This window comes from Sus scrofa, chromosome 13 (assembly GCF_054392235.1).
Source record: "Sus scrofa isolate SSC_HxYL_T2T_F1_AM1 chromosome 13, Sscrofa_HxYL_maternal_Yorkshire_Landrace_v2.0, whole genome shotgun sequence".
NCBI lineage: Eukaryota > Metazoa > Chordata > Mammalia > Artiodactyla > Suidae > Sus > Sus scrofa.
This window is the reverse complement of record NC_139395.1, coordinates 83,545,268-83,570,502: the sequence shown is the minus strand read 5'-3', so window position 1 is coordinate 83,570,502 and position 25,235 is coordinate 83,545,268. Positions and strand designations below refer to the sequence as shown.

The window sequence follows — 25,235 nt, the reverse complement described above, 5'->3', positions numbered from 1 at the left end:
GTTTAGCCTTATGGTCAGAAGTGTGGTTTTTGGAGTAAAAACTCCAAACTTCACTCTCTACACTTGTAAAATGGGGAAATTGATAGAACTACCTTCACAGAACTGTGAGAAGCCCATTGAATGAGAGCTGTTACACAGTCTATTTGCTCTTTAAATTCACGTGGGGGAATTCCGCAGTCACTGTTTTATTCCCTCCAGGCCACTAAGAGGCGCACGTCGAAAGAAAAAACGTGGGCGGAAATAATCTAAAAACTGGATAATCCTGCGGAGGGCGGCTTCAGTTCCTGGCGGAAGTGGCTCCTCCTCGCCAGGTCTTAGAAGCTCAAAAAGAATTCCAAATTTTTACGTTGTCCCATCAGCAGGCACGAAAATTTTCAGAGATACTCCTAGATATTAATGTCTAGGAAAACACAGGTGGCTCTCGACGTTTTTTCAGAATTATTCCTCTGACGTGTCTTTAGTTTCTTTGAAAGACCAATAGCCGGAAGTGCTCCTCTTTTCCCTGCCGGGACCCAGAGGTGAAGTCCCATCAGCCCCCGCGCGCACCCTTCCCTCTCTTCCTCGGCGCTGCCTTACGGAGGTGGCAGCCATCGCCCGCCTGGTGAGTGTTAATCGTTGGCCATCCGCATTTCTGTGGTGTCCATCTGGCTCCATCGTGCCCTGTTAAGGAGGCCTAACCTTCCGAGCGGTCGTCTGGGTGGGCATTGTCCTTGTCGGTCGGTTGGAGCGCGTACAAAGAACAGAGCGAAGCGGCCTGGCGGTGATGGCGGCTCCCTTCGCAGGGCTCCCTTGCCTCCTACGGAGGCCACCTGGGGTCAGTTACGGACAGCTTGTATGAGCACTGGGGACGCCGCGCGCTAAGGAGTTCCTGGGGGTCGCGGAGCGATGAGTGATTCAGGCCTAACGGCTCTGAGCTCAAGTTATCGCCTCGCCCCCTCAGCGATGTCTGCCTACCTGTATTTGTCTGAATCCTCATCTCGGCGCTCGCTTCTCTCCAGTTTCTGGCCTTGGGGTTGCTGCGGTGGGGGGGATCAGCAAAAGCAAAACAAAACGCGACTGCGAGTCGACTTGTTCAGTTAACCGAAATTTTGGTGTCGGGTCGGGATGTCTGGGAATGTTGGACTGCGTTTTGTCTTTTGAGGAGATCATTGGGGGCAGGAGGTCGTTCGTTTTCTGGACAAATTGAGTCCCAGCTCTGTGCTGAGCAAAGATATTGATGAACGTGAACAGAGAGAAAGTGTGCTACAGTAGTAAAAATAGGGTAGCGGGAAGGCCTTGAGGAAGGTGACATTTTAAGGTGATGACCAGGTGTGTTCCAAGGCCTCCAGGCACTTTAGAAGAACCTCACAGTTTTGGGGTGTCCTTTGAGTGTTAGCAGCCTCCTAGGGTAATTACAGGTTTCTTGGTCCCGGCACTGCAAGTGTTGAATGTGCAATATCTGCATCTTACAGTGAGGAAATAGATTTGGGGTCATGTGGATTGCCCCTGGCCTGCAATTGAGACTCGAATGGGACTTATTGCTTCTCTACAGATTTACCCTTTGCTGTTGGTTTTAGGCATTATTTCTTAGCTTTTGAGTGGGTGAGGTGACCCCTTACCTCCCAGGATCGCATCTGGAGAATGGCTAGTATTCTGCCAGCTTCGGAGTCGGGAGGGACAGCAAGCCTGGCAGAGGTACCCATTCCATTCCTAGCTTGCTTGGTAGCTGGTGATTGGAAGACACTCTGCAACAGTGTTCAAGCCCCTGCGCAGGAAAGCCTCCTTCTGAGACTTGTTGACTGGTCTTTTGCCTCTTTCTCTAGGCATCATGGCTGCTCTCAGACCCCTTGTGAAGCCCAAGATTGTCAAAAAGAGGACCAAGAAGTTCATCCGGCACCAGTCAGACCGATATGTCAAAATTAAGGTATATGGCCAGGGATGGGAGTGTCGGGGTGAAGAAAGGCTGTTGGGTTTCTGGGATCCCCACCTCAGAAGATGGTTTTTGGTAGATGAGCTGGTCTGTGTCTGGTGGCAAAGCTCTGTAGCATCCCTAGAGTCCCTGAAGATGCCTTACTGGCACCAGTCTTTTGATGTGTAAATTGAAGTTTAAATGACAGAGAACGGTTGTCTGTTTAGAGGTGCCTGGAGGCTTATATTTGTTACATTTCAGGTGGCCTTATGACAGTGTGCTTCTTTCATAGATGAAAAAAACGGTGTGATGCTGAAGCCCATGCTTTTCATCTTTATACACAGTCTCCTCACATTCCTTTGTATGTAGTCTTGCTTCTCCTTTGCTTAGAAGAAATATGAATGTGGGTCTATATTCCTGCTGGTCAAATTTACAAGTCCCTATTCCCCCCCCCCCCCCCATACACAAAAGTAGAGAAATCCTGTTACGCAAAGGCAGCTCCCATTCAGTACATTTCCTTTTCATCTGGTCCTCTCCAAAAGGAGTTGGCAGGCTTCATGGACACTAACCATGTGTTTTCTTTCAGCGGAACTGGCGGAAACCCAGAGGCATTGACAACAGGGTGCGGAGAAGGTTCAAGGGCCAGATCTTGATGCCCAACATTGGTTATGGGAGCAACAAGAAAACAAAGCACATGCTGCCCAGTGGCTTCCGGAAGTTTCTGGTACACAATGTAAAAGAGCTTGAAGTGCTGCTAATGTGCAACAAGTGAGTTGGGTCCCACCTCTGGGTTCAGGTGTCAGAAGCCTGCCTATGTGTTTCCTCTGGGGGGGATGGTGTCTTGAAAAGTTTAGAGACCCAGGACCTGGATAGTGCATGACTTTCCTTGGCATTGCAGCCCGTCTTGCATCCTCTGGCAGTCATTTTCAGAACATCACTCAGGTGAGGAGGGTGTATCCACAGACCTAAGGGGCACCTTACTCTGGCCACAGGTATCTCCAGAAGGTTACAGGAGTGGAGTTGCTGATTAGGGCTCTGATGTGAGGTGGGGGCAAGGGCAGAGGTTGTACATAGGACAGCTTATACAGTTGTAGGGATGCAAGAGGGCGTGGGGGGTTCATAGCATTATTTCAGGTGTTTAGAGAAAGTTCAACACTTGGTGAGCTCTGTGCGTAAGATACTTTTGGTCTGCTTAGGCCCAAACTAGGGCAGTGGGTGAGAAAAGATTTCTCATGGGAAGTGATTAAGACTGTTTCTGTCTGGTTCAGAAAGAATTACCTATAGTAATTGTGGGCACAAGTATCAAAATAAAATCATTATTCACACTTTTGGTTGAGTTTCTCTGGGTCAGAAATTTATTTAACTAGGCCTTGAAATGCTGGAAATATTCTTTAGGAAGGATGAACATAGGAATTACTGTTGGTGCCCAACCCCAGTAAGCAGTTGATACAGAATTGTGACAGAAGGTTGCAAGTTAACACCTTTGTGTAACAAGGATTGTAGTGTAAATGTGTTGCTATAAAGATAGTCTTTTTAGGGAGTTCCATGAGGATGCAGGTTTGACCCCCCTGGCCTCACTCAATGGGTCAGGGATCTGGTGTTGCCAAGAGCTGTGGTGTAGGTTGAAGACTGGGTTCAGATTCTGCATTGCTTTGGCTGTGGTGTAGGCCAGCAGCTGTAGCACCAATTGGACCCCTAGCCCAGGAACTTCCATATGCCATGCCTGTGGCACTAAAAAGCAAAAAAAAAAAAAAAGTCTTTTAAAGTAATAGCTTGGCATTGCAGCCCAAGAGCCATAGAAATACTCTGAATCTGTAGTGTAATTCGCAAGTTCTATTTCTGGGTATTTGTCCTTAAGTCATTGAAAAGTTGGGAAACTATATAAGCTGATGATTGTAGCAGTAACCGAACAGTTGAACATTGGTGGGTGATGGATGGTGCAAGCACAGGGTGGAGTGTTGGACATATATTAAAGCACTTGTCATGTATGGGAGTATGGGAAATGCCCAGGCAGAGGGCAGAGTATTGGAAAGTCTGTGCAGTATACTTGTGATTATTAAATATAGACGAGGACCTGAGGAGTTTTTGGGAAATGAAAGAAGAAGGTGAAAAGTGTAATGGAACTTGTGAGTTTCCTTGACGACTTAGGGTAACGTTTTAAGATTTTTGAGCTTTAGGAGTTATTGCTGTGGCACAGTAGATTAAGAATCCGACTGCAGCGGCCTGCAGGTTCTGCACCTGGCCCAGCATAGTGGGTTCAAGGATCTGGCATTGCCGCAGCTGTGGCATAGGTCGAAGCTTTGGCTTAGGTTCAGTACCTGGCCTGGGAATTTCCATATGCTGTGGGTGTGGCCATTAAAAAAAAAGGTATTGTATTTGAATGGCCTTCTTTACAGAAAACAAATATCATTTGGATTTGCTGTCTCTTGCTGTGAAGCCATTATCCTTCAGAGTTCTTGAAAAGAACTGTGCTTACTGCCTTATTTAATCACTTTTAGAGTCTGTCTTTGCTGAAATTTCTCCAGGGGTAGAATGTGTTTTTTGTTTGTTTCTTTAGGGCTATACATATGGACGTTCCCAGGCTAGAGGTTGAATCAGAGCTATAGCAGCCAGTCTGCACCACACCTGGGTCCTTAACCCACTGAGTGAGGCCAGGGATTGATTGAACCTGTGTCCTCATGGACACTAGTCAGGTTCTTAAACCGCTGAGCCACAATGGGAACTCCTAGAATGTCTTTTGTTAATCCACTGTTGATGGCTTCATAAATTACTTGCTTTGTTCATTAAGCCAGTTTGTTGTCAAGCTGGGGTGTGATATGTCTGTGAAGGAATGAATGAGTTGGAACAGTATCTGTATGTGCTCGAGAACGGTTAGGTGTTGTCACTCGCTGGATGACCTTAGGCGGTGTTACTTTTAACTTGAATTTTTTCTGCCACAAATAAGTAAAATGTTCATGATCTGGGTCCTTGGCTTAATCACGCTGTTGGATTTTGATCTTGGATACTTTGCAGATAGTTCCAAAACTTTGCATGGGCAAGTTCAGGTTCCCTGAGACTGCCTGAGCTGGGCAGGTTAGGAGGGAGAACCTTTGAACCTGGGGCTGAGCCATCCCAACCCTGTGTGTGACTTGGGAACTCACTTCCATTCTGTGGGCCTTGGTTTCCTTGTATGTAAAATGGAGGTGATAACCTGCCAAGGTTCAGTGAGAGGGGTCACTTTCTGGAAGCACTTTAGAGTCTTACTGCTAGTTCCTTGGAAATAAGGGGTGGGGTTTGGGGATGAGCAGGGCTCAGTCAGCAGCCACACACCAGCATTTTCGTTCAGTTCTGTTGCTCTGGAGGCAAAGCCATGAAAGCTGTTGCCTTCCCAGCAGAACACAGTGTGCGTGTTCCAGGCTGGCCTGCTCCTTATTCGCAAACCCATTCTCTTTCAGATCATACTGTGCTGAGATTGCTCACAACGTCTCTTCCAAGAACCGCAAAGCCATCGTCGAGAGAGCGGCCCAACTGGCCATCAGGGTCACCAATCCCAATGCCAGGCTGCGCAGCGAAGAAAATGAATAGACAGGAGTTCCAGTTGTGGCTCAGCAGATTAAGCACCCAGCTAGTATCCATGGTGATGCCATGATCCCTGGCCTCAGTGAGTTAAGGATCCAGTGTTGCAACGAGTTGTGGCAGATGTGGTTTAGACCCCAAGTTGAAATGAATAGTGGGCTCGTGTGCACATTGTTAATGTGTTAATAAAACCATGAAACTTGTCCAGTTTTTACTCTTCCATGCTTTGACAGCTTGTTGAAAATTTTTCTTTCCTGTTCATGCTCTATGGAATCTTCTATTTGAAAGGGGTTTGTAAAGGACATGCAATCTTTTCCTTTGAAGGGCACAGGCCTCTAGGTGCCCAGACCAGCCTTGGCCAGCTCCAGGTGGGACACATCCCTCAGAGCAAGTAGGTTCCAGCCTCACTCTGTAAACCCTGTGTGGGTTTTGTGAAGATTGAGGAAATGTGTGCTGAAGAATCCTAATAAAAATCTTACTCCCTTTAATTCTTATTTGGTATTAAAAATAGCACCCTGTAGCTTCTGTCCAAAAATACACACAGGATGACACAATACCTTCTACTATATGATTAGCCTTGGGTGTTTTGAAGACAGCTTTCGGTCTCCCTCATATAACCCTGTGCTGCTTCAGGCATAACAGCTTCTGCAGGTGTAGGATCTTTAACTGGTGATAATCAGGGCCTCTTGGTATTCAGAATTCAACAATCGAGTTCCCTTTTCAACTGTAGCCCCAGACCTGAAGGTGCAGTAGCTAGAACTTAGCTGTTTTGTAAGGTTGTGAGACCACTTTTGCAAGAAATGGCGTGAAGTGGCAGCACAGGTCCCATGGGATAGGACATGTGCTACAGCACAAGACTGGGTTTAAGTCCCTTGGTTCTAGTGGAGAAATGTCTTACAGATTGACTGCCTCCTTTGAGAGTTGACTTGAGAAGTATTCTGATGGTCTTGACTACTGAGTGGAAGAATTGTGCAGAGAAAAGCAATTTAGAATCTCTACTTTATTAACCTGGAATAGCACAGGAAATTCTTTGGCCTGTTGATTAATGTTTCTATCCTTGATACTACAAACTGGACATACTCCATACTTTTCCCAGGACAAACCTTGTGGCTACCTAGGTGGGGGACATGAAAGGTGATACGTACTGTTTCCTTGTGCTTTCCTGTTCCTAGTTGGCTACATAAGAGTTCTGGAATTAGGAAAAAAAATTAGATCTAATTCCATGCCCCACCCCCCTTGCAAGAAGTACTATGCATTTTGGATTTATTACTGCCAATTTGAAATAAAGCATCTCGGATTCAAAAATGTGGATAACCCAGGAGTATCTGCATTAAGATGTCTGGCAAAGCACTAATTTTTGGCAAATCAGGTGAAATGAGCAACATGGGACTCCAGTCGGGGAGGAAGGCCAGTCTGCACCTTCCTGACCTTTCAGAGCCGTGAGCACAAGAGTGTTTATAAATACGAAGACCTCTGAGGCAGAGACTCCCATGGCTTGAAGGAGCCAGGCTGACCCTGTGAAGTCATCCAGCTCCATGGAAGAGGCTTAGAAGAACTATCACCCTGTTGATTGAGCGACTGTCCTGAGTCAAAGGGGCCAACTGTTGGCAGCCTTGCAGCTCTGATTGGGGGCCAACAGAGAAGGCACTGTAAACCCCTCCTCCCCCCCCCAACTGGGAGCAAGGGGAACCCCCAGTGAGATGAGTAAAGGGCAGGAGTAGAGGCCTGTGGGGGTGGGTGCGTGAGGCTCCTTGTGAGTGGGGGTTCTTGGGCCGGGGAGCACTAGCTGAGCTCCATGGAGTCTGTGCTGGGGGCTGATGCAGAATCCTTCTGGATGCTTTCAAAGAGGGTGGTCAGCTCAGGGTTGGAGCGGATTTGGGATGAGAAGTCGGCCATGATGGGGCTCTTCCCCACTTCAGGGATGGTCAGCAGGGCAGCCACTGCCCTCATTGCAGAGCGCTTCAATTCATCTTGCTTCTCAAATTCCTGCTTCACAGAACCAGCTTTGACCTAAGGTGGGAAACCATGAACAGAAAGCCATCCTCTGAGCCCAGCTTTGTACTTCACTGGTCACCTGTCAACTTCCCCAGCATGTACCTACCTCCTACCCTTATTTACTGTGCTTAATAGAGGCTCTTGGCACCACTGGACTTCATGAATGGGTTGTGACCAGTCTCCTAGGTGAACTCTTGCCCCCTCTCAAGCCCCTGCCTTTTTGCAGCCCATTCTGCAGATTCTGAATACTGCCTTGCCTGCTTTCTGTTGCTTTATCCCTTACATCTCCTGCTCTCAGAGCATCTCAGGAATTCCCCTGCTGCTTACGGAATAAAGTCCAAATTCCTTCTGTTCTGCTCTCAGGACACTTCACACTCCCACACAACGCTCTGGCTCTCCCCTGAAGCTGTGACTCCTTTTTTAAGTACAAATCTGCCCTCCTTTGGGTTAATTTCTACCCTTCCAAAACCCAAAGAAGTTCTTGCATTCAGCAGAAATTACTGGGTACCACCTGGGTGTGACAGGCTCTGTTCTCAACGCTACAGCTTTCTGTGAGCCTTCTTGTCCCGGGGTCCTCCCGTACCTTGAGGCATCCGGTCTAACTGCCCTATCAGTAATTTCTATCTTTCTAAGAGTCTGACTCAGTTTCTCAAGTAGGATGTGAGAGGAGTGAGTCCACTATATTCAATGCTGGATCCCTAGTGCAGAAGTCCTGGCACTCAGGCAATGTTTAATGAATGAGGGAGACAGAATCCCAGTTCTGCAGCTTACTAGCTGTGTAGCCTCCATTAGTAACTTAACCTCTGAAACTCTGTTCCCCTGTGTGCACAGTGGTAAGAATAGTAAGTACCTTACAGGGCAATAATGATTAAACACGGCACTTTGTATACCACCTGTGCTGCAGGAGATTCTTAGTTAATAGTAACCATGAACCACCAGCACAGGACCTGGCACGTGTGCCTAGGGCTGGGCAGAGGGCTTACCTTGGCGGTGCATGTGGCCCTGAGGGGCTCAATGAGCCGGTCCACCCTCTGCAGGACAGGCACAGGACACAGCGTAGCCAGTCGTGCAAGCATGATGAAGGTCAGCATCTGCTCAGAGGAAGGAATTCTTGGTGAAATGGCCCAGGACCAAAAGTTCCAGGCCCTGGATGAGTAGAGGCTCTGGACCCAACCCTGGGAGCTCGAGTCAGGCTCTGGCATTCAGTTTACCTGTCACACTGGTCTCGTGCTGGCACTTGGCGAATACTGGCTGACTAAATGAAGGGATGTTATTTTTCTAGTTATTTTTGTGGTATATGGAAGTTCCTGGGCTAGGGAGTGACTCCGAGTCACAGCAGTGACAATGCTGGATCCTTACTCAACCTAATGTTTTTGGGCATTGTCCCAGGAAGCACACAGATGTACAACAGTGCTTCTCTCTAGGTGGAGTGAACTTTTGGGTGATTACTACTCTACTGCTTTACTCACTTTTATATTGTCTAAACCTTTTTAGGACAAGTGTAATTACTTCTGATTATTCTACATTGGTTTTTCATTATATTTAAAAAAATTTTTTTCTTCTTTTTACAGCTGTACCTGTAGCATATGGAAGTTACCAGGCCAGGGATCGAATCAGAGCTATAGCTGCTGGCTTAACGCCACAGCCACAGCCATGCCAGATCTGAGCCATGTCTGCGACCTACACCACAGCTCAAGGCAGCGCTGGCTCCTTTAAAAACCCACTCAGCAAGGCCAGGGATTGAACCCGCATCCTCATGGATACTAGTCGGGTTCGTAATTCACTGAGCCACAATGGGAACTCCCAGTTTTTCAGTATAAAAGTGATGCTCACTGTATATATTTTTAAAAGCTACCAGAGGAATAGAAAGTGAAACCTGTCTCCCTGACAGGTAGTAATCAAATGGCCCAAACTTCTGCAACTGCTCAGCAGTGGGTCTTGGCCGCTTTCCCCTCCAGCACAGAGATCCCCATCTTTTTAACTCTACCAGGACCCCATGACTGGAGTTCCCATTTTACTGAGCCAGCTCCCCATGAGCGGACATTTCGGCACCTGCCAGTTTTTCCCAACTCCCAGAGAGCTGTGGAGGACCATCTCTAACATAAAACTCCGCACATATGTTTAGGAATCAGTCCAGAGGCTCTGGTCATGGAGTACCTTAAGAATTCTAAATTTAAAACTTTTTCTAAATTCTCCATTTTCTAGTTCTTGCCAAACCATTCTCCCAAGGGCTTTTTTTCTTATTGGAAAAAAACAAAGCAGCTATTTTCAGGGGGTGCCTGGGGCAGGGGATGGGGAAAAAACAAGCAGCAGGCCCAGTGGCACCTGACTGTCCTCTCAGTGTGGGGTGGGCATGGGGCCGGCAGGAGACTCCTCCTACCCGGATATCATAGTGGTCCTTCAGGCCATCCTCCAAGTGGTTCAGGAACTCGCAGATGTCCAGCTGGCCCAGGCAGCTCTCAAGCAGCGAGTACATGCATTCAAAGGCCGCCTTCCTCACATCCAGCCCATCGTCCACTGTGTGCTTAAAAGGCCCCATCTCCACCTGCAGGATGGGATGACAATAGGCTGGGGCCACCTCCCTGGAATCCTGCTGCAGAGCCCTCCCCTCTGTTGTTCACTCCTGTGTCTCATCCCCAAATCATGCCTTAGATTCTGAGTCTGCATGCCTCTGCTCAGCCTGTGATGCCCTTTCATAATGATAATAGTAACAATAATTATAACTACAATTATTATAACCTCCTTCAGGAGGTCATGAGCTCCCTTGTGGTTCACATCTGGTCCAGCTGAGTCCTGGAGCCCGGACACAGGGTTGGTGCTCCATGAATACCTGCTGAATGTCTAGTAATAACAAGACTTGCTGACATTTACTGAGTGCCAACTGTGTGCCAGGAGCAGTTCCTAGCACTTGCAGGATTTAAATCATTAAATCTCAACAATCCTACAACATGGACACGATTATTTCCCTCCTTTTGCCTACAAGGAGAAACTAAGGCTCACAAAGGATCTGGTTGCCCTGGCCAGGGTCACACCGGCAGGACACCTTGACCATGGGGCCAGTGCCTGCTCTGATGAGCCTACCCCTAATCCTCGCCCCAGTCCCAGCAGTCAGGCCCAAGCGTTCCCAGCTCACCTCTCGGATGAGGTCCCGGCGGATCTTGGTCTCCTGGTAGAGCAGGGGCAGGATGTCATCCAGCAGGTCTCGGACCAGCGAGGGCTTATTGTGCACAGCAGAGTTGAAGAAAGCCAGCGTAGCCCGGCGCACGTTCAGGTCTGGGTCCTGCAGGCTCTCCATGAATTCTCCTGGCAGAAAAACCAGAGAGAGTGTGAGGGGTGGCAGAGCCAAACACAAACTGCCCCCACCCCACCTCAGTTATCTGGTTAACAGGAGCCTTGCAGACCTGGCTACACAGGGATGAATGTGTTCTGAGCGTCTACTTTGCATAACAAGCCTTCAAGGTCCAGGTAAGAATGTGGACTTGAGTCTGTCCTGGGTTCAGATCCAGGCTCTACCTTGTTCTAACTGCAGAGCCTTGGTCAGCCTCAATGTCCTCATCTATAAAATGGGGGTAACAGCAGTGCCTACACTGTAAGATTGGTTTTAGGATTAAAAATATGGTATTGTCTATAAAGCACTTAGACCACCTGGCACCGAGTGAGGACTCTATAAATGCTAACTTTATCTTATTTCAGATGAGCATCCAGAAGATCAGAGAGGTGAAGAGACTTACACAAAGCCACACAGCATTTCTTTGAGTATACCTTTTTGTACAGGTTAGATTTTTTTTTAATTTTCTGTATATTTTTTAATTTTTATTTTTTATGTCTTTTTTAAGGCCCACACCCACAGCATATGGAGGTTCCCAGGCTAGGGGTCAAATAGGAACTGTAGCCACCAGCCTACAGCAACACCAGATCTGAGCCACGTCTACAACCTACACCACAGCTCATGGCAACACTGGATCCTAACCCACTGAGCAAGGTCAGGGATCAAACCTGCATCCTCATGGATACTAGTCGGATTCGTTTCTGCTGAACCATGACAGGAACTCCCAGGCTAGACTTTTTAATAATTATGTTAATGTTTTATATATTCAATAAATAAATAAAATCAAGAATGGGAAAGATTCCTAAAAACAACATAACTGTACTTCAAATGATTAATATAACCTCCCAGGTTATGAAAGAGAAAACAACTCACTTAAGTAACTTCTAAACATTTTGACAAGATGCCCTCAGACAAAAGAATTATATAGAAATACTGTGTTTTCACAGATAAGGGTTAGCAATTCTCAGACTACCTTCTTTGTATTCTAGGATTAAGTGAATAAATATCTTGTAGATAACAGGAGCTGGGTTTCTCCTGTAAGAAAAGAGCGTATGGAAAGGCAGAAGGCTAGAATGAACCCTGTGGTGCTGGACTGGAATAGGAGGTGACATATCTATTTGTGTATCTGTGTACATACATGCTTATATTTACTGGCTCTGTCTGCTGAGACGGCCTAAAAGCAATGGCACCCCAGCAGCAATGAGCACACTCAGGGCCCAGATCTTGGATTCTAAATACCATTCTCCACTAAAAGGAATCAGGGCCCTTTGGAGAAATGGTTGATTATAACCCACTGAGTGAAATATGAACAAATCAATAAGTAAATAAATGAAGGAGAAGGAAAAGTTATTCCTGAGAACAAAATGATGCAAACTAACAAATATGGAATGTTGGAATTAGAAAGCTGTCATTTGGCAACTGTCAGAAACCATTTATTCAGGCAAAAAACCACAATGGGGAGTTCCCATTGTTGCACAGCAGGTTACAAACCTGACTAGTATCCATGAAGTTGCAGATTTGATCCCTGGCCTCAATCAGTGGGTTAAGGATCTCGCACTGCTGTGAGCTGGGCTGCAGGTCGCAGATGTGGCTCAGATCTGGTATTGCTGTGGCTGTGGCATAGACTGGCAGCTGCAGCTCCAATTCAACCCCTAGCCTGGGAACTTCCATATTGCCACAGGTGCAGTCCTAAAAGGCAAAAAAAGCGAACAAACCCCACAACAGATTCAAAATGTACTGGACAAAAATTTGACAAGGAAAAAGAGCCTATTTCAATAGGCTCAAATATTCCAAAATGGAAAGTAACTTTAAAGTGGAGAATCCTGAAGCCTCCACCCTTACCGGATGATCAGTTACCAGAGTTACCAATTATGGGACAAACTGCCATCAGAGGCCTCCCAATGTGACACACTAGGAAGAACACAGTTTCCTAACAGATCTGGATCCATCAGGGTTGGTGGCTCTGGGTCCCTTCTGCTGTGCCCTGCTGGCTCCTAGGTCCCTACGCTCTGTGAGAACATAGCTGTGGGTACCTGGAAAGACCTGAGTTCAAATCTCCTCTGTGCCTTAGTTTCTTCATCTGTAAAATGGGGCCGGTGCTACAGGCTACACAGGTGGCTGTGAGGATGAACCGTGATGAGGTATATTAAAAGGCCTGGCACAGTACCAGATCTACAGTGTCAGCTCAAAAACACATAACAACAAACCCAAATACCCAGGCGAAGTCCCTGGCAAGGTGGAGGAAATCAGGGCTTGGGGAAGCGTATGCCCACTGGGTCAGGCCATGGGATGGAGCAGCTGCTGACAATATTGCTGCAGCTTCCGACACTGTCGTCTCACAACATGCCCCCCACCTTACAGCTGAGGATGAGATGGCCTGTCTACGCACACACAGCCCAAGTGGCAGAGCCAGGATTTGAACTCGAGGCTGGTGGACTCTAGCACCTTTTGACACTGCACCAGGCTGCCCTGCCTGGATGAAAAGGGTCCCAGACTCCAGTGTGGGCCAGTTGAAGGCCCACAGGCAAGACTGTCTGGGCTCCTTGGGCCAGAAGGCCCCTCAGACCTGGGCTGGGCCGGAGAGCTACTCTCCCCAGTGCTGGTGCAGCCCTACCCAGCTGGGTGGCTGCTGATGCCAATGCCAGTGAAAGAAGTGTGGTTTTCTACCTCTAAGAGCCTGTGTTCATGGGTGCTTTCCCTTGAACCATCTGGCAGCGGCGGGGCGGGGGGGGGGAAGGGGTGTTCCCAAACAACCTGAGACATGCAGATAAGGGTTTCTTTTTTGTTCTTTTTCTTTTTTTCCCCCCTTTTTAGGACCACACCCATAACACATGGAAGATCCAGGCTAGGGGTCGAATCGGAACTGCAGCTGAGATCCATGCCACAGCCAGAGCAATGCAGGGTCCAAGCCGCATCTGTGACCTACACTGCAGCTCACAGCAACACTGGAGCCTTAACCCACTGAGCAAGACCAGGGATCAAACCCATATCCTCATGGATACTAGTCGGGGTCTTAACCTGCTAAGTCACAATGAATTCCCAGATAAGGATTTTCTCACCCCCATTTTACAGATGAATAAACTGAGGCTCAGAGGTGAGGGGCACACTGGCCTCACCCAGCGATTCAGGGGCTGTGCAGGAATGTGAGCCAAGGCCTGTCATGGGGTGAGGCAGCCTCGGGTCTCCAGCTCCCCAGGCTAATGTGTAAGAAAAATCAGCTCAAGGAGTTTCCATCATGGCACAGTAGAAAGGAATCTGACTAGGAACCATGAGGTTGCAGGTTTGATCCCTAGCCTCGCTCAGCAGGTCAAGGATCTGGCGTTGCTGTGGCTGTGGTGTAGGCAGGCAGCTACAGCTCCGATTCAACTCTTAGCCTAAAAACCTCCATATGCCGCAGGTGCAGCCCTAAAAAGATGAAAAGACAAAAAAATAAGGAAAAATCAGGAGTTCCCGTCTTGGCGCAGTGGTTAACGAATCCGACTAGGAACCATGAGGTTGCAGGTTCGATCCCTGGCCTTGCTCAGTGGGTTAACGATCCGGTGTTGTCATGAGCTGTGGTGTAGGCTGCAGACACGGCTCGGATCCTGCGTTGCTGTGGCTGTGGTGTAGGCTGGCAGCTACAGCTCCGATTAGACCCCGAGCCTGGGAACCTCCATATGCCGCGGGAGTGGCCCAAGAAATGGCAAAAAGACAAAAAAAAAAAAAAAAAAGAAAAATCAGCCCAAGAACAGGGTAGAGGAGACCAGAGGTGGCAGAGGGGAGGTGTGCTCACCGATGAAGCTCTTCAGGAGGGGGTCAATTGGGTGGGGCTGGTCCGAGATGAGGAACTTCACTGCTGTGATGACAGTGCTGCGAGTGTGAGGCTGACCTGTGGACAAGAGGCCTTGTGGGTCCCGGATTCCCACAGGGACACCCAAACGCTGGAGGGTCCAAGGCTGCCCTCGCCTCTGTGCGACAGAGAACCACACCACTCTCAACTCGAAACCCACCACCCGTTTTTGGGGAAGTCAATGTCGCCACTTCCCTTGCAGCCCAGAACCTCCCCTGAATTTTTCCTGCTGCAGCTGAGACGTAGCACCATCAGTTCTCAGATAACCACACAGAGCACGTGAACAGGATTGAGAACCCAAGCAGGGCTCAACCCGAAGAAAGACCTCTGCTCAGGCCTTGGGGCTCTGTCCTATTTTTCAAACACATTACCTCAATTCACCCTCAGGGTTAATTAATCCTAGTCACTGGGTGATAATAATAATATTAGTTAAAATAATTAATAAAAATTATTATTAATCTCCCTTTTACAGATGAGGAAAAAGAGGCCCAGAAAGGTTAAATTCACGGAAGATCACACAGCAGGTCCAGAATTCACTGGCTGCTTATGTGCCCTCTCTGGGCCCCCTCAGGCCTGCATTCGCCAAGCAGGGGGCAGCTGTGCCTCACCTCAATGTGCTTTTCTGCCTGATTTCTGAGTAGAGAAGCTGCATCAAGGGAGGGGAAGACATTGCCCATTAGGGTAAAGGAGATAAATCAGCAGCTGCTCACCACCCTGGCCTCCCCACCCCAGCACACAGCACTGAAGGGGTTAAGTCTGGTTCCACTCACAGACTGTAGTTCAAGACTCAGGAAAAAGTTTACTTTTTTGGTCTTTTGTCCTTTTAGGGCCACACCCGTGGCACATGGAGGTTCCCAGGCTAGAAGTCTAATCGGAGCTGTTGCTGCTGGTCTATACCAAAGCTACAACAACACCAGATCCGAGCCGCGTCTGTGACCTACACCAGAGCTCACGGCAACGCCGGATCCTTAACCCACTGAGCGAGGCCAGGGATCGAACCCACAACGTCATGGTTCCTAGTCGGATTCATTTCCACTGCACCGCTACGGGAACTCCCGAAGTTTACAACTTGATGCCGGAGCATGAGTGAGTGAGTTATTGACTTCAGCCGTGTGGTTTTTCCCTCTTTCTCTTTCCACCTTGTCTGGCTCAGGGTGGATGATGAAGATAATACAGGGAGAATAGGATTAAGTGAATAAGAAAAATGAGGCCAAGGACAAATACAGGCCAGGAAGTGAGATGAGACTAGAGTGAGGGGTGTACAGGGAGAGGCAACTAGGAAGCCCCAGGAACTTGCTAGAAGCAGGCTGCTGACTGGGCTCTAAGCGTCCCAGCAACTGGCAGTCACAAGGAAATATGACTGGTTAGCTGGTTCAGCAGTGGGCAAGGGGCCTAAACAAATCAGAGCTGGGCAGCCCCTCATCCTGAACTCGCCTCCCAGGGTTCACGTGAGGAGCCCTGAGCGGTGTAACAGGTGACATCCTCAGCCTGGCTGTCCTGTCCACACACTGCTGAGGGCATACCAGCAACCCAGTGAGGGCTTAGCCCAACCACTGACACAGCAACAACAGCAGTTACTAACCAGTACTAATTAGCTACCACCCCCTACCCAAGCACTTTGCCTGCATTTTGTCAAAGACACACCTCTGACCTCAGGGATTCCAGCCCACCAGCTTGAGGCTTTTCATTCTCAGAGTCCATGGCCTCTTCCTCCTCCCTAAGCTTTGGAACATCCTGACTCCACAACATAAAACCTGCCCCTGCAACCATGTCTGCCCAGGCCTGGTATCCACTCCCAGTCTACATTTACATTTGCTCTGGGTGCAAGACAGCCAAGAGAGAGCTGCAGGCTGCAGGCTGCAGGCAGCCAATTCTGGCCTCTCAGAGAACCGCTGTTACTAAGCTTCCCCTGGAGCGTGAGGCTGCTGTCCGCACCAAGGATTATAGAAGTGGCATCATGAAAAGTTTTCCTGTTGGAGGGACAAACCAAGGATTCTGTCCCCTCTATCACAGAGGGTCCCACAGGAAGAAGCCTTTGTCTCAGGAAACGCTGTTTTTAACAGCTCTTCTGCCTTTAATCTTATTGACACCGTGCGTGATTCTTAGCCCCATCACCTGAACAAGCTCACCTGGTATGAGCCACGTGGGCACACCACCTACCTCCAGCCTGGACTGCCTCTGCCCATCCCATGCCCCTACCTGCAGCAAGTTGCTTCCGGAACCGGGGCAGAAGGAACGGAGGGTTCACAAGGACGAGCTTTCCGATGCACTCGGCTACCACCCCCCGGGTGCCCTCTTCAGCACCCTCGCAGCGCTGGAACAGCAAGGCCCAGATGTCCTCAGCGTAGGGCTTCAGGCTGTCAGGTGGGGCAGCGCCCAGGGCCTCCCGGAGCGAGTGCAGCAGCAGGTACTGCCGCCGGGGCTCAGCCTCGATCTGCCCCAGCAGAAAGGGAAGGAAGTCGGGCAGGTTCCCTGCACCCACGCGGCCCAGCGCATAGGAGGCGGCTGCCCTCACGTCCTCGCTGGGCGAGCCCAAGGCTTCTAGCAGCACTGCCTTCAGCTCCCGCTGGGGTCCCGGCCCAGCCACCTGGCCCACCTCAGCCAGCGACAGGAACGCCAGGACCTTGACCCCCGTGCTGGAGCTGGGTGACCTGGCATCACAGACCAGGCGCTTGGCTGTGCCTGCTGCCTCCTGGGGACAGGCTGCTGCAAGGGCTGCCACACACCGTGCCAGCGAGTGGAACACCTGCTTGTGCAGGCCAGGCCCGCTGTCCACAGGTTGGTTGTAAACAGGTGCAGTGAGCAGGCTGATGAGTTCTGCGTAGTTCACGCACGGTGGCCGCGTCCCTACCAGAGCCTGCAGGAAGCCTTCGGCGGCTGCCAGCACACCAGCCGGCAGCAGGGGTGAGCGTAGCAACCGCAGCAACTCAGAGAGCACAGGACCACTGACCTCGGCCAATGAGGCTGGCTGGGCATGGGTCACAGTGGCGAGGAAGTCCACAGCCAGCTGGGCCACATGCATGTCGCTCTCGCTGACCAGGGCAGGCAGCTCAGCCAACACGGTCCGCACAGCGGGGGGTGGGAGGCTGAGGCCCTGGCTCCGGGCCAGGGCATCCAGGGCTGCCAGGGTGGCCAGCCGCAGCGCCCGCTGGTTCTTGCGCAGGAACGAGGCCAGGATGGGCAACGCCTCAGCCAGGATGAGCTGCAGGTCAATCCGCAGCGGGGACACAGCCACCAGCGTCAGCGCCTTGACGGCGGAAAGCCGGGTGATCTCATTCCGCAGACGGTCCAGGAGGAGCAACAGTGACGGCTCCAGGTCATCCCCAAGTCGGTCACCCAGGTGGCCCACAAGGTGGCCCATGCAGGAGATGGCCCGCTCCTTCACCTCCTGGTCCAGGTCGGTAGCACGAAGCCGGGCCAAGGTGGCTGCAGACATCTCTCCAATGTAGGGCTCCGGGTCCAGCGTCCGAGGCCTGTCCAATGGCCACAGGGCCTTCACCAGCTCCTGGAGTACTAGCAGGGCCTCAGCTGCAATCTTGTAGAAAGGGTCAGCCACGCAGGCCATCACAGGTGGCAGGAGAGTGGGCAGGTGGGTGTGGAAAGCCTCAGCCGGCTCCGTGCCCAGCAGCCCCTGCAGGAAGGCCAGGGCATCCATCCGGATGGTGGAGGAGCTGGAGCGGTCCGCCAGTGAGAAGACGATGCCTGTGGGGTGGGTGTAGAGGTGACGGGGCCATAGGTCCTGACCCAGCTCAGCCCTCCCTGGATGCAGGCGTGGAATACCCACAGGCACCTGAGCTGGACCCAGGCACTGGGGCTCTTATGCAGCAGATGCTGAGAGGTCAGGGCTGAGAACACAGGCCAGGAAAGCCACTTGAAACCAGGAAGTAGGGCCTGCACCCCAGACCTGTTCTCACTGTTGGCAGTAGGAGTCACTGTAGGTTGCTGAACAGGGGTACCCTCGGGGACTAGGGATTTTGGAAGAGGCCCAGAAGAGCTGACACCGGTTCCGGTCCATCCTACCTGCTACCAGCACGGGCATGTGTTCTGCCAGGCTGCCCGGGAGGACACCCGCCAGCTCGGTGAGGAGGCTGAAGCACCCCTGGCGGGCCCTGATACTCCGATCTTTAAGCTGCCGCTGAAGGGCCTTGATCACAAGAGGCACCTGTGGATAGGTAGGGGGAGGTCACTGACCACCCAGGAACCTACTGGGGGCTTTACTCAGACACAGGCCCGTGGGGAAAAGCACTCCATCCCACCTTTCTGTACCAGGCACCACACTCACCCTCTGAGGCTGGTACTATTCCTGTGCCTGCCGTACAGAAACAGGCACAGGGTTCAAGGAACTTGCTCAAAGTCGCCAGGCAGTGTGGTTCTCATTCCCACACTCAGGAAGGCCCCCTTCCCTTCCCCAGCTAGATTCTCTCCCGGGATGAGCTCATCCATTCCCCAAATTCTGGATTCCAGTGCAGCAATGGCTTCCAGATCTACATCTCTGACATTAGACTTCTTGTGCTAACTGCCCACCCAACATCTTGACTCAGGCATCCAACAGGGACCTCAGAGGTACACGTCCAGAACTCTAGACACACCCCCTCCATCATCTCGGGGGATGGCACTTCAAGCTTTAGACAGAGCCCAGAAGCCACACGGTACCTCCCTGCCTCTCATTCCTCCTGCATCTGCAAACCCCAAACTACCTCTCAAGTCTGAAAGTTCCTCTCCACCCACTTTGACCAAACTCTTTTATCTGAACAGCTGCGGCTGCCTTCTGTGGGTCCCAGCCCATTACAATCCATTCCCCACACAGCAGCCAGAGTGAACTTTTCCAAATGTAAGTAGGACCTCACAGTTCCCCTTCTGCGGCTTCCATGCTCTGAGAGTGAACCTGAACCTCCTTCCTATGGCCTGGAACCCTGCCTGCCCTACTGCCTGTCTGCCCTGAGACAGTGTTGTCCCGGGATGGGGACTTCACTTGCTGTGTCCTGGCACTTAGTACACACTGCGGGGCCCACAGCAGGTGCTCCATAGGTACACTTCAGTGGATGGATGGGGGGCGGGTGGGATGCTGGGAAGATGAAGGAGGGAGGGGCTGGGAGCGGGAGGGAGCAGGAAGGAGGGGCAGGCAGGCACACCTGTCCTCGAAGTATGTGGAGGTTGCTGCCGGTCTGGGTGGGCTCCTCCACGCCCTCCAGCCAGCCCTTTGGGGGCCGCGTCTGCCGCAGCAGCACGATGTAAGCCCCGAACACGTCGGCCTTAACATTCTCCTCGCGTTCCTTGAAGCGGCGGATAAGCACAGGCGCCAGGGTGCAGTGGAAGTCATGCAGCAGGTCCGGCCGCGAGCCGATCAAGGCCGCCAGGCACTTGGCCGCCGCCCGGCGCACCTTCCAGCTCATGTCGTCGTCATCGCTGTACTCATCCTCACTCTCTGGGGCGGGAACCAGACACCCGTGGAGCCCTGCACACTGAGCAGGGGAGCCGCTGGCCCACCCCGGCGGGACCCCAGGAGGAGGAGTGAGAAGGGGGCGGGGCCACAGCATCGCATGGTCACTATCTGTAACTGTTAGGAACTTAACCTACCATTTAATGGACACCTGCTGTGTGCTAGGGATGGCACCAGGCCAACCTCACTTTAGCCTCACAATGATATTGTGAAAGGAGGCAAGAGGAAGTAGCTCACCCCAGGACACAGGAGATGGAGTGGAACTATGGTCTTCCCTCTGCCTCCAGACCCTTTGTTTTGACTACACCAGGGAGAAAACTGACAGCTAAATCCTTCAATGGACCTAGTTAATCCATTTGGGGCATAAGGCCCATCCTTTGGTTTCAAGACAGGCTGTGTGATGCTTCATTTACTGGGATCCGGATGGAAGAGGTCTAGGCCCCCCTCCACCTCCCCACTCAAGGATCCTGATTTTGGCTTCCAAGTGGGACTACTAACAAGGAAAAGGTGGGTCTGTGTGGCTTTCTACTTTCCAAGGTCCCCAGAGAGGCCAGAGGTCAAGTCTTCATCTCGCCCCAGGAATGAATGTGTCTTGAGCCCCCTTTTATAGATGAGAAGAATAAGGCTCAGAGAGGGTGAAAGATGCTCCTGAGGACACAAAACTAGAAATAGCAGAGCTGAGTCAGACCTACAAGGCCCACTCACCCACCTGAGGAGACACACAGGAGGCTTGGGGGGAGAGGGAGTGTCCCACCAGGCACAGGCTCAGGCTAACATGTTCCTACCCACTTTGCCCTGTAGACGACTCAAGACTCTTCGAGCACTGACTGCATCTGGACCAGCCATGGTGAGCCATGTAGATGGGCCCCCAGATGTGTCTTGTCAGTTTAGCAGATATCTCCTTTGATAGATCTTTGTTTGTTTGTTTGTTTGTTTGTTTTTGGGGGTCTTTTTAGGGCAGCACATGTGACCACAGTCACAGAAGGAAAGAAGCCATCAAGTCTATCCCCCATGCACGTCTCTCCCCTGTCAGTGCCAGTCACTCCACCATTAGAGCTTCACTCTGCTGGCTTAAAGCACTGGCTCTTGGAAGCCATAACAAAATGGGTACAAAGATGGCAGCATAGAGGTGGAGGGGTCTGGCAGACATGGCTCCCAGTTCCAGCTATGCCTCTTCCTAGCTGTGTTATCTTGGGCAAATCTCTTAAGTCTCAGTGTCCTTGTCTGAAATATGGGGATGATACCAAGCACCTGGTTTCCTAGGGTCACTGGAAGGAACATGAAATAAAAGAGTGCTTAAGACCTTAGTAGATGCTCAGGAAATAACAGCAATTACTATCATCTTGTGATCTGTGCAAGCAGAGTGTGGGGACCACGAAGGGTCCAGAATTCTGAAGGTGGGGCTGGAGCCTGAGGAAAAGCTGGGATCAGGATGGGGGTACAACCTGTGGCCCTCATCTTTGGCTGGGGGACTCCCAGGAAGGCTGCACCCATTTTCGCCCACCAGCCCCAAAACAAGCTGGGCACCCACCTTGCTCACTGAATTCACTATCCTCCGTCTCCATCTGCTCCTCGTCCTCGTCACTGTCATAGTTATAGTTGGGGTCGTGCTTTATGTACTGAAGGCAGAGGCTGGTCACGTTGGGCACATGAGGGCCCATCTCCTTGGGGCACCTGTGGGGTGGAAATGGGAGGTTCCGATGGACCCACAGGACATGGTAGGGGGTGGGGCCCAGTGGTGAGTCCTGAGATCTGACTGCTTTCAGCCCAGGATCCTGCCCCTACCTCTCTGCACAATTTCTCAAAGAAACCCTGGGGCCCCCACTTCCAGAACCCCCACCCCCCAACCCCGCTGCACTTACTTCCTCAGGAAGGCCTCAAAGGCCTGGAGGCAGGACTCCCGAAGCTCATCATCGTCCAGGTTGCAGAACTCCTCCACTAAGGGCACCAGTCGGTCCAGGTGAGCCCCTGCAGGGCCAGGTGGGTCACCGACGTGAGGTCAGACCCTCTCCCAGGCTCCCCCAGCCCGATGCACCCGGCCTGTGCCTGCACCTGTAGCCCTGGCTGCTGCAAACTAAACTCAGAGGCTTCAGAGTCAAGCAGGTGTGGGTTCTAGCCCTGACTCGGCCACCTGTAAGCTGTGGGACCTTGGGCACGTCAAATTTCTTTAACCTCAGTCCACTCATCTTCACAGTAGGGATAACAATGCCTACCAGGCAGAGATTTTGTTAAGATTAATGATAAGATGCATATAAAGGTCTCCACCCAGGTCCTGGCACAGAGCAGGCCCTCAGTAAGTAGCTTCTGTTGTTGAAACAACTACTCATGTTCTTGCCTTATTTCCTTCATTAGGCAGCAGCCCTGGATGAGGACCGTGGGGAGACACGCACTGCCCTTAAACACCAGGCAAGAGGGGCCCCTGCCTAGTCCCTGGGCTTTAGAAGGATTCTGCCCTTGCCCTTCTCCAGTCATACCCTTCCCCACTTCCTGCGTAGCTGGCCCTGAACCCTTGTCCAGTCCTGTGCAGGCCTCTTCCCCAGGTCGATGCTCCCCAGGGTGGCCAAGGGGTGGCTGCTGTTTGGGGGGATGTGGACAGAGCATGGACTGCAGGCAAGGCGCTCCATGTGTGCTTGTAAGGTCCCTTGCAGTGAGAAAGCCAGAGGGGAGGGAGGGCAGACCTTGGCCACTCTACCTGCCCTGCCTTATTCTAGCCCGAACTAACTCCAAGGTGTTTGACTGCAGGATTCCATTTCTATAAATGGTGACAGGAAGCAGATCTGTGGTTGCCTAGACAGGTTTAGAGGGGGGATGGACTACAAAGAGGCACAAGGAAACTTTGGGGGGAGATGGAAAAGTTCTGTATCTTGAGTGAGTTTCATGTGTATACAAAAAGGTCGAAACACACTGAATTGTCCGCTTTAAGTAGTGTGGTTTATTACACATACGTCATTACCCAATAAAATTTTTTATAATTAAAACCTGGTTTGTTAATAACCTCAGCTGTTATTAAGGTATATTTATCAGAATAGGACGATAAAACATATTAAGTCTGACTTGAAATTACCTGCTTGAGCCTCAGGGTAGAGCTCAGAAGCCAGCCCTTCCTCTTCTAGGCGCTTCGGCCACGCCCCCTTACCTTGGGCCCTTCCAGGCTCCACCGCTCCCCAGCACCCCCACCTCAACCACACCCCCAAACAAGGAGGTGATGCGCCCCACCCCCCACCATGGGGCCCCGCCCTCCCTTACCGAGGCGGTGGCCTGCCTGGCGGCCGACACTGCCCAAACACTGGATCACGGTGCGGAGGGCTGCGGGGCTGGTGGGCGCACGCGGGCCAGGCAGCCGGTCTAGCAGGTAGTCAGCGAGCTCAGTGAAGAGGTCGGTACTGCAGGCAGCCGCCAGGTGGCCGAGCGCCCCCACCGCCCGCTTGCGCACGGCCAGGCGCGGGCTGCTCAGCTGAGGCAGCAGACAGTGCAGGAGGCTGGCGTGGAAGGCGCCCAGTGGGGCGCCCAGCCTGGTGAGCCAGAGGGAGCGTCAGGCAGGGCTCACCCAGTGGGCAACCTGGGCCAGGCACCTCCCCTTTCCCACCAACTCCTGGCCTCCTCCCCGATTTATGACAAACCCATGGCCCTTGGTAAACGGAAAGACTACTGCTACTGTATGAAGTCATTATTATTATCACACCAGAGGAAGCAGAGAGGGGATGGGACTTTCTCAAGCCCACCCAGCCAAGAAATGCAAGGCCAGGACTTGGACCCACGTGTCCAGGCTCCCAACCTGGATAGAAGGCCAGGTGGGACTGGGGTGTGGAGGACCCATGGAATCCGTCCTGACTTCCTGGGAGTCTGGGCCTTGCCTCAAGGTCCATCCTCCCTCATTCCCCCTCACCGAGGTCAGAGTGATCTAAAGCATACCTCTAACTCTTTCAGTGGCTCCCCAGTGCCATTCCAATAGGCTGAGCTCTGGGCTCCAGGCCAGAGGCAACAGTGGAGAATGGTTTCCACACAGGCAGAACGCAGCCCCTGCCCACCTCAGCAGCTTCTATGCCACCTTCAAACCAAGTCCGTGCTTTTCCTGTCCCATACACATCCTGAAACCATTTTTTCTCTCATTCCACACCATCACAATGACCTTGTCCTCCCATCTCTCTCTGTCCAGCCCAGACCTCCATCCTGGGTTTCATTTGTTTACTTGTTCACCTATGTGACATGGCCTGGGCTAGAAGCTCTGCTGGGCAAGATGGACTCTGGCCCTGGGGCCTGCCCTAGGGAGTTTTCAGTTGAGCAGGTGGCTTCCAGGCACCTCCAATTCAATGTGCCCCAAAGTGAACCCATCACCTTTCTCCCCACACACTGCTCCTGGGGCACACCCCCACACCCAGTGGCCCTGTGTCTGTGCCCACAGTTAGGAAAGTCAGACCCCTGGTGTCAGCTTTGAGTCGGCCTCTCATCCACTTGAAGCCCTGTGGCACCTACCTCCTAAACACAACCCGAATTCACCTGCCTGCCAAAGCCTCCTAAGTCATCCCCCTGCCCATGTGACCCCCCCATCCCATCTCGGTGCACACAATGATAGAAAGAGTATCTAGAACACACAGATATGCCTAGGGCACTCCTCAGCCCCTGCTGAGAACCCTTTCATGGGCTCCTCACACCTCTAGGATTCTTTACTCACCCCCCCAGTTCCTGCCTAGCCCTCGTCTCTCCACACCTGCCCCTCCTGACACACCACGACTCCCTGTACAACCATGGGACCTCATGTCTCCTCCAGCCTCTGGGCGGAGGGCGGCCTCCCCATCCGGTGTCCCCCTTATGGTCTCCCACACCTGGCCAGGTCCTGCCCACCCTTGAAGGCTCAGTTGACTGGACCCTCTCTCAGAAGGTTCCCCATCCCCCAGCTGGGCAAGGGGCTCCTCCTCCGAGATCCTGTGAGCCCTGCTCTTATCTGTACTGTTGTTCATACTCCATTCAGTTTCATATGACTGTGAGCTCTTCCTTAGGGGTGGCCAAGTCTGCTCAACACCACATTCCCAGTACTAGCCCAGCACCTGATATTTTTCTGGTAGGTGCTCAAATCTCAGGAGGCTGAATGAATGACTCCTTTAAAAAGCTGCTGTGCAATTTTAAACAAGGGCTCAGCTATGTTACTTTAAGAGAAGAAGAAAAAAAAAAGACAGAAGGGTGAGGGAGAGGATGAATATGC

The 25,235-nt window shown here is 51.5% G+C and overlaps 2 protein-coding genes and 1 non-coding gene across 12 annotated transcripts in view; 2 read left to right on the top strand and 1 right to left on the bottom strand.

Moving 5' to 3' along the window:
• Positions 1 to 580: 580 nt before the first annotated feature.
• Positions 581 to 5,646, top strand: RPL32 (ribosomal protein L32). The gene is given in 4 exon segments (NM_001001636.1): positions 581 to 601; positions 1,803 to 1,903; positions 2,475 to 2,656; positions 5,323 to 5,646. Coding segments are annotated over 3 exon segments (408 nt in total). The 5' UTR covers positions 581 to 601; positions 1,803 to 1,807; the 3' UTR covers positions 5,453 to 5,646.
• On the top strand, positions 1,596 to 1,735 carry LOC146397434 (small nucleolar RNA SNORA7). Its single transcript, XR_014825398.1, has one exon. It is a non-coding gene; the product is annotated as a small nucleolar RNA SNORA7 (small nucleolar RNA).
• Positions 5,647 to 6,428: 782 nt separating the features above from the next.
• CAND2 (cullin associated and neddylation dissociated 2 (putative)) overlaps positions 6,429 to 25,235 on the bottom strand; it is a 28,414-nt gene continuing 9,607 nt past the window's right edge. For all 10 annotated transcript variants that reach the window (XM_084989479.1, XM_084989481.1, XM_084989478.1 and 7 more), the window contains 11 exons: positions 23,282 to 23,547; positions 21,898 to 22,003; positions 21,567 to 21,709; positions 19,728 to 20,020; positions 18,616 to 18,757; positions 16,795 to 18,297; positions 14,539 to 14,634; positions 10,572 to 10,741; positions 9,819 to 9,983; positions 8,422 to 8,529; positions 6,429 to 7,453 (listed from right to left, as the gene is read on the bottom strand). In XM_084989479.1, coding sequence (XP_084845605.1) covers positions 7,226 to 7,453; positions 8,422 to 8,529; positions 9,819 to 9,983; positions 10,572 to 10,741; positions 14,539 to 14,634; positions 16,795 to 18,297; positions 18,616 to 18,757; positions 19,728 to 20,020; positions 21,567 to 21,709; positions 21,898 to 22,003; positions 23,282 to 23,547 — 3,220 coding nt within the window. In that variant the 3' untranslated portion in view covers positions 6,429 to 7,225. The remainder of the gene's footprint in view (positions 7,454 to 8,421; positions 8,530 to 9,818; positions 9,984 to 10,571; positions 10,742 to 14,538; positions 14,635 to 16,794; positions 18,298 to 18,615; positions 18,758 to 19,727; positions 20,021 to 21,566; positions 21,710 to 21,897; positions 22,004 to 23,281; positions 23,548 to 25,235) is intronic.